General features: G+C 43.1%; 1 protein-coding gene across 1 annotated transcript in view; it reads left to right on the top strand.

Annotated features, from left to right (window-relative positions):
• The window catches only part of IL2RB (interleukin 2 receptor subunit beta), a 446,549-nt gene that overhangs the window by 202,968 nt on the left and 231,267 nt on the right, over positions 1–12,314 (top strand). Inside the window, exon 5 of the mRNA XM_086963139.1 lies at positions 9,350–9,452. Coding sequence (XP_086819265.1) covers positions 9,350–9,452 — 103 coding nt within the window. The remainder of the gene's footprint in view (positions 1–9,349; positions 9,453–12,314) is intronic.

A 12,314-nucleotide genomic window follows, 5' to 3' on the forward strand; every position in this document is an offset into this window, starting at 1 on the left:
TACAGGGACTCGCAGTGCGTAGTATACCGTACTTTTTTATAGTATATACAGAGCCAGCTTCCTACATCAGGGAATCCTGATCTTAACAAATACTCTTCTTGCGGATCTCAGGGTGTAGATGAGTGTGCTTTGTTTTTTTCTCTCCAGAAAATAGTCTTTTTCTCACAGCTCATTCTTGAACAAGACAACATGTCTCAAGTTTGTGCAGGTCACTCATAACACAGATACCACACTTCTTTGTAACCAGTACTACTAGGGGGAGTTTTTAGAACTATATCCCCTGATCGCTGAGCTAAACTGTATCCAGGTAGCCCAGAAATTACGGTCAATGCCAAACAGCTTGATGTTTACGAAGTACTGTGTTAGAAATTGTGTCTCTAGTTGGCAGAGGTCAGCACCCTGTCCGGGTAGGGACCACAGTCTAGTCAGGGTTAGTCAGATAAACAACCTAAATTAACCTGTGCTCGTCCTCTGTTGGCAAAGAGCAGTCAGGCTTAATTTAAGAGGCAATGTGTAAAGTATTTGTGAAAAACTTAAATTACAGTAACACAGTGAACACACCACAGAAAGACTTCACACCAGTTTAGAAAAATATTGAATATTTATCTGAGTAAAACAAGAAAAAAATGTAAAAAATCCAATAAATAGAACTCGAGATATGAATTTTTAAAGATTAAATCCCAAAACAGTGCTTAGAAGTCGATAGAGTCAAAAGGTTACTTGAGGTCGCGCTATACTGGGGTAAATTCAAAGTTCAGGCCGACAGTGATGGAAAGCAAGCTGGCTACAGGACCCACGCAGGGCCTGCTGAAAAAGTACCTTGGATGGAGCAAGCATTGGCGTCAAGGACTCAATGGGTCAGTTGCGATTAATGCAGTTGAGTCGATGTGTCAAGGTCGAGCCTCGTTGTCTGGTTCTGCGTCATCATTAAACTCATTAAACTCCTTACGATACAGGCGCTGCATCAACATCGAACCTCACAGTGGTATCTTCAGAATGGTGCACTTTTAAGCACTGTTTTGGGATTTAATCTTTTAAAATTCATATCTCGAGTTCTACTAATTGTTCACTTGAGATCTTACTTCTATTCTACTGTGGGCACGTGTTATGCAACCACTCCTTACAAAACCCTACTCGTTGAGTGATCCATCAAGCTGTTTTATGTTCAATGAAACTGTTTGATGCTCATCACTGTAAGACTTCAAGATATGGTACCATGGTAGACGGCTTTCTTCATTATTTGTGCCCCAAGATATGCATTCTTGTGTTTCGCAAACAAACATTTTCGATAAACTGATTTATAACAACAACAAAAAAACATCTTTTAAGTGTAATTTCCAATTGGAAAAATGATAGGGTTTAGAGTTTGGAGTCTCCAGACTCACAATTTAAAATCATAACAAAGTCGGATTTTAAATTTTAAGTCTGACTATGGCCCTTTCAGACAGTAAGCAATTTCTTACTTTAACCATTCAGTGCCTGTTTGCATTGTTTGGTTGACAGCAGTTTGACTGCAGTGGGACAGGACTGCGCTGGTGGGAGTGTGGTACCCACTACTGCTCCAGATTTGGGATGGGGGTTGAATACTAGTTCCTTGCTTGGAATATTCAAGGTCTGAGGACTAACATTAAACACCACTGAGTACTCACATTTCTCAAACGCCACTACATCGGTATAGCATGCGTGCATGCAGCACACTTAAGATGACTCGGAAGCCCTAGACTAGCCAAAAAATGTCAGGCCAGATTTACCATGCCTCTTATTCTAGGTATGCTAGGGGAGTGTTGATTTGGGTGGTGCTGGGGATTCTTTTCTCCCTCAAGTATAAGGAGGCAGATGTGGAGGGCTGGTATGTCCTGATACAGGGCACTCTGGATGGTTGTGACTTAAAGATCCTAAACTCCTCTGCCCCTAATGTTGATGAGAACAAGTTTTTCTTCACTATACAGATCTGATCACGCAAGAGGTCCATCGGCCCCTTCATTGGTTAGGGGACTCTAATTGTATATTATACCACGACCTAGACAGAAACCCCGCCAGAGCGAGAGCAAAACCACACATGACGGCAGCCCTTCAGGCGTTCATGATCAACCTTGGACTGAAAGATGCCTGGCATCTACAGCATCTCACGCAGAAGCTATATACATACCACTCCACAACACATATAGTAGGCTGGACAGACTGTTGGTTACTGGGCTCCTGGACCCAGAGGGCACTAGAACAACACAGATGGCATGCTTTTTGTCAAATCATTCCCCCATCTGTTGCTCAGTGATATTGGGAGGTACACCACAGGGACGAAGGTCCTGGAGGATGCCTATGATTATACTGGATGATACGGTAGGATGTGATGCACTCAAAATCCCTGACGGGTTACTTCGAGTCTAACTAGGGCTGCTCCGCTAGTAGAGCAACTGAAAGCGGCGCTCTTATGGTGGTACTACGGGGCACCTGCATGGGACTGACCTGCAAATTTTGCTGTCAACTCCAGGCTGAAATAACTGTGGAAGAATTAAAACTCACTAAGGTACAGACGTCACACCATCCCACACCCGCCACAGTCCGGGAGGAACACACAATTTGCGTGCAATTAACGACATTTAGAATTGTCTCGATAAATATACCCTAAAACAATATCAACAAAGGTTACACTGAGAGGGAAACAAATCTGGGTGCCTATTGGCCTGGATTCTCCATAGGGAACACACCCCACCACTAATAACTCGCTTGATCACCCCGGGCAGGGTAATCGTCACCTCAGGAGCAAGTGTCGTGGACAAGTTTTGTATGCACCTTCAGGGATTTCACACTGCAGATCCAACTACAGATGCCCTCATGTACAACCCCTCTTTAGAAAGCTTGGATCTCCCTTGACTATAGTTAGCTTCGGCTGAAGCTCTGGATAAACAATTAGTTCTGGAAGAGATTAGAAAGGAGTTGAAATCACTTCTGCGGTCTAAGGCGTCTGGGAGCGATGGGTTCCCATCCAAATATTACCAGGCATTTTTGGCACCTTAGCACAGGGACTGTTAGAGGTCTTTCTTGAGCCATGGAAGTAGGGATATTGCCACCTGCCATAAGAGAGGGAGAGATTTGCATGATACTCTTGCCGCAGACAACCCCACCACTTATAGGCCACTCACAATGATCAACACAGACATGAAGGAGCTATGCAAAGAACTGGCCTATCGCTTGATTCTGCATATGGCACACGAGATCCATGAGCAGCTACATGAATCTCTGACGACTAACCCATGTCCTACATGAGGACCACCATTGCGACGAAAATCTGTCACCGACCATGATTGATCTAGAGAAAGCCTTCGATAAGGTGTACTGGGGATATCTCCTCAAGCTGCTGCAGCTTCTGGGCTTTGGCCCACGGTATTGTGAATGGATTTGGCTGCTCTATTTGGGGGAAAACAGCAAGAGTGCACATTGCGCAATGCCGCACGGAGCCCTGGCAGTTCGGACCTGGTACCCGGCAGGGCTGCCCATTGTCACTGCTATTATTGGGCTTGCAATAGAACCCCTGGCAATATGGATGTGTAGGGATCAGCTGCTCTGTTCGGGGACGACAGCAAGAGTTCGCATTGGACAATGCCGCGTGGAGCCCTGGCAGTTCGGCCGTGGTACGCGGCAGGGCTGCACATTGTCACTGCTATTATTGGGCCTGCAATAGAGTCCCAGGCAATATGGGTGCGTAAGGAACTGAGTGACAGTGGTATACTACTACGTGAGACTTTGCATGTTATTTAGCTTTACGCCGACAACGTCCTGATTTATATTTCCTCCCCCCGTCATGCTCTACCAAAACTGTTACGGATGCTGGATGATTCTGGTAATATCTCAGGTCTTCGTCTTAACCATGACAAGTCTCTGATGTTCCCCCTTGCCTCCTTAGTCGGTACTCCAGTACACCTGCTACCTGCTCTGGGCTTGCAATGGGAGTTGACGCAGTTCCGGGGTCTCGGAATCAGGGATGCTAACACACGTAAATTACAGCTACTACTGAACATGGGTAGGGTCTTATATGCCTTACTGCCATCTGTGACATTTTGGAACACTCTGCCACTCTCATTGATGAGTAGGATGGCCATAGCTAAAATGATTCTGCTACCACGCTGTCTGTACGTATTACAACACTCATTCTGTCCCCTCCCTTCTAGGGTCTTCAAGCAACTGAACTCCATTCTTACCTCGCTACTCTGGCTGGTTGGTGCTGCAGGGTGGCTATGTTGACAATGACCAGATGGTACGGGGACGGAGGACTGGAAGTCCCCTGCCTTCATTTTTATTACTACCCCTCACATCTTCAGCATGCAGCCCGTTAGACATGGGCGATAATTGGGAAAAACGTCTATAGTCCGGAAGCATAGCAATAGACTGGCTACCGGAGCTCTTGATGGAGGTGCCTGGGGTTCCTACAGAAATTCAATACATAGTCCAACAGACAGCAACCCTTTGGCAAAGATTTTCTCCGATAGTCTTGAAGCATTCCATAGGGAAGAGTCTGGACATTAAAACCGGTCAGACAGATGATGGACAGCAAGTCCTTCAGAGCCTGGCAAGATGGGGGATGAAACCTACCTAGGGGACTTACACCCAGATGAGTCATTTATTTCCTTTGTGGAGGCCCACCAAGAATTCGCTCTTGAGCCTGGACACTTCTTGCATAACACTAGCCTAGCTGATACTGCCAGAGCGGCCTGGTCATGCTACCCTGTAGCTCCTAAACCCACACAAACCCTAGGTATCCTTTTAACTTGTGGCCCTCTTCACCACATTATTATGCTGCTGTACAGAACCATGCATGCTGATATGGTGGGGTCACCCCGCGCGGGCCCATGTAGCTTGGGATATGGATTTGGATATTCCCTAGGGACTAGGGACTGGACACTGGTCAATGAGTGCACAGACTGTCTCATGTAATGCCGACTTTCAATTTATTCATTACAATTTTCTTCACAGAATGTATCTTACACCCAAGGACCTACATTCTATATCCCTGACTCAACCTAATAATTGTCCCTGTTGTAACGCAGACAATGCTGACTTTCTACATTTAGCCTGGCAGTGCCGAGAGGTACTGGACTTTAAGACTCGGATGGTGGAAGACATTCACAAGGTCACACATCTGTCAATGTTTCTTACTACACAATGTTGCCTGCTGGGTAATTTAAAGGGTCCGAAAGGTAAGAAGATGCCATATAAATTCTTACAATTGCTATTGCTCGTAGCCCGATGGAGGGTAACCATTACATGGATGGGGCAGAGAGCACCCGAGATTGCACACTGGCATAGTGATGTCATAGAGTGGACTTTAGCGGAAGAGACGCATATTCTGACTAGTAGGCATTATGAATGGGTTGCAGATGACTTGGCTTTATGGAGAGACCTCTGTAACACTCTGCTAGATCCTGATTTTGAAATGATGCCCATTGATAGCACTAATATGAATGACATAGAGTCCAATCTGAGAACGATGTATAATGCAAGGCCCCCTTTTCGCCTGCCGCAGTGTTGTTTTTTGTAGCCGGGGATTGGTAATGTGTGAAATCTGCTACTGGGAGTGCTACCATTGTCCAGGTCTCTTGCAAGGTTATGATATCTAAATTTTTCCCGTTTTCTGGTGGGAAGCCATCTTGTAGTAAGGGATTTGCCCTGGCTATATTCCATGACATTAGGCGCAGGGTTGTGCACCCTACTCTAGTTTAACCCGTTGATGGTTCATGGGCTCTTTGTAGCATTTAGCACTGAGAGAAGCCAATCCCACTACGCTCTAGGTATGTTTTTTGGCAATCCCTCTGTTCTGTCGACCGAGTTGCTTCTAGCGCCCCCCAAACTGAATGGGCATGGGTGATTTCTACCGTGGCCAGAATTTCCTTTCTTTGTGACAAGGGGGATGGGTGCCTGAGGGCACTATATTTCCTTACTGATATTCCCCATTTTCCAAAGTGTTGGCAAAGGCTAAAATTGATGTTGCAATTTCCCCTGAATTCCATGTTGTTAGCGTAAGTTCTGGTAACTGGGGGTTGTTGTTTGCCAAAAATTCCACTGATTGTAAATCTGGGGAAACTATGTCTTTCAGCTCTGGAACCTTTGCTAGTAACCTCAGAATATTTCCTCTGTTGAAGATGTCACATGGACCTTGTGAGGAATATTCCAGTTCAAATAGGAGTTGGTTACTGCAGATCCCTTGACGCAAACTAGCATTTGTATTGATAAGAGATTTAGAGGAGGTGGCTTTGTGGTGTACTGCTTTCGACTGTGATGGCATTGTCTGAGGTTTAGTTGAAGATGATGAGTGTTCTGCATGACACTTTTTGATGTCAATGGTTGACATTCTTTTTAACCACTTGGTAAGTTGTAGCACGATTCTCCGGTCTTAACTGGTATTACTGATAATCATAATTTGTGGCGCCTCGTAATCTGCCATTGCGATGTTCATATATCGTTGTTTGGCACACTTGTCTGGTGTCATCCTGAAAGGAAAGGGTCTGAATTGGGATTAGGCCCTGATCATGTGAGATGGCCTCATTTAAACTCTGTGCATATTTGAGGATTGCTGATTGCAAGGCCGCTGGACTGCTGAGGGGAAGCGCTTCATTTTCCCTATTATACGTCTGTAGTTGTTACTTACTACAGAATTGTGGCATTGCCTTTGACTCTTAGTTCTTTTTATTGGTTCTTCCGGCGGTGGCGATATGACTGTTATTTCAGAATCCATAGTTGCCATTACGTCATTGTGAGAGTCTAGAGCATTACTTGTGCGGCACCGTTGTGCTGTAAAATAGACCAACCGAGTTTGTGGTGGTGACGTGCGCTAATATCACCGCCATTTTGGTTTTGAAAATTGACAGCATGTATCACCCTCTGGATGTGCTCTGTAATAATTTTCATCAATATGCCAAAAGCTTCTGAATGATTACAGTGGGTTCCCTCTCAACACTGTCGGGTCCTGCTGGTGCTCAATACCAGCCGTTAAAAACACAAGCATTTGGCAAAGCCAACCTGTCCATCTTGCCGGTAATACATAAAGAATACAAAGTGACGACTCGATTTTTCCGGGCATTTGCAATTGTGAATCAAAAATTAACTGTAACCACTTTACCTGTGACATAATGTAAACATCTGCCATATGCTGTGGCTTTAGAAGTATGGAACTCGTTAAAGTTGCCAGCATACAACTACAGTTGTTTGTTTGTATCTAAGTGCTGAATATGGACATTAAAATGTATCCCTACTTCCCGCCTTATTCGTGTTTTTTAATCATAAGCCAAAAAACATAGGCCAACAGAAATAAAATCAAGAATGACAGGCAAGTAAGCTGCGCTTATCCAGCTTACCTCATCACTTCTGGCAGGAGCTTGGCTGCCCAACCTGCACAAGCAGACAGACTGGGCAGGAATGGAATCCTGTTTTAAAAACATGGCGGGTTGTTCTTTTTATTGGTTTGTTGGATGCTGACCAACTTGGGACCGAGGACCAGCTGAGCAGAATCAGCTGCAAGACTCTAGCTTCCCAGTGGAACCATGAGTTGCGACGTCATGCACCAGTCATGGAGCTCAGGGCTGGCAGCGCTCTCTACCACAACGTGATCTCTGTTGGGCTGACGTGCGTAGCTGCGCCATTTTCACTCACCATTAAGTTCAATCTTTAAAACAAACATGATCAGGCAGAACAAAGTCTGCCGCTTTACCAGAAGACAGACAGATGTTTGTCCAGTCTGATCTTTGCTCATTTTGTACTGAAAAGTTTTTGTAACGTTATGTCTTTGCATGCAGATGTGCCTTCCCTCTGACAACTGCATTATTTGTTGCTCATCAATGGGTGGAGAAACCGAGAATATTTCCTCTTCTCCCGCCTGGAGCATAAACGGTGAACACTCTCAGGCCCCAATGTGTGTGGTGCCAAAACCTCTACACTGCCTCTGCCCACAGAGAGATGCAATGCTCCCCGAGAGGTAGTTGCAGGAAGATCTGGGTAGATGACTGCAACACTAGTGCTGACTGGTGGAGATGTATCCGCTAATGGGCCAGCCACACTGCATGTTCACATCGCTCTTTACTAGGTTTGATTATAGTGAAGTACAATAGGCCAAAGTTACCCTTAACAATGTTCTCTATGCAACATGCAGTTAACCTCCATTGACTTCAAATTAATCGCCAATCACAAACACCGAGGTTCTTGCCGATGCACTGAAACTTACTAGCGCGGCTTTTTTTACCGCCCTGGCTCCTCACCTCAGGTACCGCCCAAACTCCTCATCTCAGGTACGCGGAATGCAGGCGTATATTCCTAAAACCATGCCAATACAAAATGTGCAGCTAACAGTGAATATTGTATTATTCCCTTGGGAAATATACATCTAGAAAGGCAAACACGTGAGGAAATAGCTGTTAAAGTGTGAGAGATGGCTAAATTAATTCTAAGTGATTATTCACGTAAACGGTATGATTGCCAAGTCACAAAAGAATAGTGAAAATTTTCCAATTATTATTTTTCACCTCCATCAACACTTGCCCCTTCCAAAGTAGCAGAGCAAGAACAAATGATCGGTATTTTTTCTGAGAAATGTGACAACCAAATTTTCGAGGTATCGTTACAGTATGTATGAATGAAAATTAGACCAAACTCCTCACCTCAGGTACGCGGAATGCAGGCGTACGCCCTCAGGGAAGAAAAGACAAACACTGGAGCGTATGACGACAGCACGCATGCCCTCCACGTGCTTGACCTCAGTGCTGACTTTTTGTAGCTGCTGCCGTCATTGGCTCCGGTATGAATGTGCGGTGCGCGCGTCCTAATTTTTACTTCCTTGCGTTCTTCGGATGTTTCTTCCTCTTCAAGTTTGTTACGAGCTCTTCTCCTTCTAGACATTTATTTCTTCTCTATGTTTTCGTTTTCCCTTCTCTTCCTTCTCCTCTGCTTCCCATACTTTTTCTTATTCTTTTTTTATATCATGTTCCTATGTCCTGACTCCTCTCTTTCATGTTTCATCTCCCCGTTCGCGTCCTGCTCTCTGTTCTGCCTCTCATTCACCCCCGACTTCTTTGCTATCATTCCTTCATGTTCTTCTAAACTTTCCTTTCATTTTTCCAATCCTTTAGTCCTTTAGTCTTTTTCTTGCCTTCCCCATCTCAATCCTTCCCGCTTTATCGTTCTTCCAATCCACCCGTTCCCTTCTTGCCGCTTTCTTTCGCTGTCGTTTCTCTCTTTTGTTTTCTTCACTTCTGTTAAATACTCCCCCTTCTCTTCTTTCATTTTCTCTTTCCATTTCCCCCTTTCACAGTCATCCTTTCTTGCCAGCTCTTGCCCTGAGCCCTTGTTTCTTTCTTTCATGCAGAGAGCTGTAGCCACAGTGAGAACTTGGATCCACCTGCGCCTGAAATGCCACTACAAGAACCAGACATACCTTAAAAATGACACTTTCCGACCATATGATCACTGTGAGTAAAAGGCCAGCAACAGCTGAAGGGTTGGGACCAGGGTATACTGAGGTAGAAGAGGGCAGGAAGAGAATCGGATAGAGAGAGATAAATGGAAGTTTTGGGAGGAAAAAGTGAAAGAGACGATTGCCCAAAACGTCCTTGCTTAATTATGGCAGTGATATGAGCACTCTCCCATAGAGAAACTATTAATGAACAGGAAAACTGGTGTTAAAAAAAAAAAACTTGTGGCGGGATAGAATATTCTAGAAATATTTGTCATGCAATGTGCCCCAAATCTCAGATATGCTGCAGAATAACAAGGTATACTATAAGTAGATACAATAGATGTAACCTAGCTAAGTAGCCTTTGACTAAAATGCTATTACCAGTGACATGAGACTAAGATTTGTATTGTGAATGTCTAGACAGAATTGAAAATACCAATAAAGTCTGTTTAAAAAAAAGTAATGAACCCAAAATAATAGCTATAACTTCTTTTCCTTTATGAGTGGTTATGCATTTATCAAATGACAGCAGTGAGCATTTAACTCTTGCCAGTTTACTCATGTATTACATTGAAACATAAGTCAACAGTGTACCATCCCTTCATTGTCTCTAATTTCCCCCCAATTCTGCATGTGATGGATTAACAACACTAATGATCTCTGAATTGACATCAGTTAATTGATTAACAAATGTAACCAAATTCGACGAAGAATTTACAACAGCTGTTTAATGTAAGATTTGTAAACTCGAGGCGAGGCACCTAAGGTAACTGTATGGAAATTTAAGGCAATATCACTGTTGAAGATTGCATTTACGGTTTTCTGAATCTCGTTACAGAAATGGTGGAGCTTTCCGCAATTGAATAGCATTTATTCTGTCTGTATATTAATGACCTAGAAAGTTAAATCAATCAAGGGAAGGTGGATGTACCCATGATAGGCACCAGAAATCTTCTGGCTTTACTTTATGCCGATGGCCGTGTTGTAATGTCTAGAACCAGTGTGGGGCTACAGAAGTTAGTGACCAGATTTAATGATTTTATGACCGAATTGGGTTTAAGAGTGTGTATGTGGCCTGATGCAATGAGTCACCAGGACTCTAGTAAGCACAACTAAGATACAAATTCTCCTGTATTTCATTTGATTTATTTTTATCAATATTTCAACTGATAAGAACATCACATTTACATTTTTTGTTCATTCATTTTTGCTTGCAATATCAGCAACTATTTCATCATTGTAGCATTGTAAATACAAACAAATATACATTTCCCAAAACAAAATGGAAATTAAAACCCAATGCATTTCGGGGCTACAGCCCCTTAATCGGGAGTCTGTTTGAGAAAGAAACAAACAAGGAAAATGTGTTACTTTTGATGCTTGCGGAGGTATTTGAGTCTATAAACTATATTTGCTCTGTTAATTCTTACCACGGATGTAGGGAAGTCACAAGATTCCTTGTTAACTTGTTATAATCATTTGGCAGTATTCTATTTAAAGAAAAAATATTGCGTGATTAAGAAGAGGAACATTTTTTAAATTCGGAACTGAACTATGCAGTCAGTGAGGCAAAATGAGGTTACCTGAAATTTTATGCACACTGAAATATCTGTAAAAAAAGAAGAAGGGGACGAGTGCTGTTTAAAATCATTACGTAGATAAACCTAGATCAAATGTAACGCGTATTTGTGCTCTAGTTATAAGCTCACCTGTAGTTTTTCAAAGTCTTGCATACGTGAAAAGACCTAAATGGGACAAAAATTATAATCGCCCATGAGTATGATATTATATTCTGAAATATTTGCGGGTTGTCAATAGTTAAAACAACGAGCTTTTACCTGCGAGCCTTGTAGATTAAACTTCGGTCTCGCTGTGGTCTCAATTCACGATACTGCGAATATAAAAGATAGGACCGTTATAGCGATTCCCACTCAAACTAAGCTCGGTTCTTAATGCGTACAACATTCCCTCGAGTGAGCTTACCGTTTGGCTTGAATAACTGCCGTTCGAATAAGCGTCCAGCACCTAGCCAGCCGGCTGGAAACTGAGCAATAGACGGAAGTCCTTTCTTTATTATTACTTCCATGCTACCTAATGCTAGTTTTTGCTGGTGAATCTCCTTTTTGCGTAGACTTCCGCCCAAGTATATGCTTCATTCAGCTTATAATCAATAGTGTCACGCTTAAATTTGCGTAGTTTCGTTTCTTGTAGCTCCTTTCCATACTTGTCTAATCTTATGTCAATATCCTCCAAGATCTTAGCCCATGGTTCATCCTCCAATCTTTCTGACAATTCTCGTTTGACGTTGAAAATTTCCTCCTCTAAGTCTCGTATAGTTTTTGCAAGCTCTTCAATTAACAACAACAATAAATCCAAGGAACACTTGTTCAGAATTTCAAACCATTTTTCCATAAATTGAGGATTATTATTTAGTCTGTATAGCATCGGTCGAATAGCTAATCTGAGACCTCTCGGGATTCGTTTCACACGGTGATATTGGATTAATGTGGTTGCATGTAACCGCTGATTTAGTTCACGTCTGGTTAAATATTCAAGCTGTTTTAGTTGCTGCGCCACAGATCCTCCTTGGGCGTCAAAAGATTTCGCCTCCTTGATGAGTTTGTATATTTGACTGGCTTCATCTGCTGTATAGGCCTTAGTATTCGCTCTATTGTCAGTGATAGCTGCGATTGAATCAAAAGACATTTTCAATTTGGTGCTAGTTCCCTTGGGTTGCAGTAGAAATATGAAATAAATGAAGAAGGGTACTGCACTCGATTTTAACTTATTTTAACAACGCAGGTTCTAGCCTCCACCACTTAATAATGGCGACCGAATTAGTATGTTAAACCTACCATAATTTTTTCCTCCATGA

This window comes from Lissotriton vulgaris, chromosome 1_1 (genome assembly GCF_964263255.1).
Source record: "Lissotriton vulgaris chromosome 1_1, aLisVul1.2, whole genome shotgun sequence".
NCBI classification, from domain to species: domain Eukaryota; kingdom Metazoa; phylum Chordata; class Amphibia; order Caudata; family Salamandridae; genus Lissotriton; species Lissotriton vulgaris.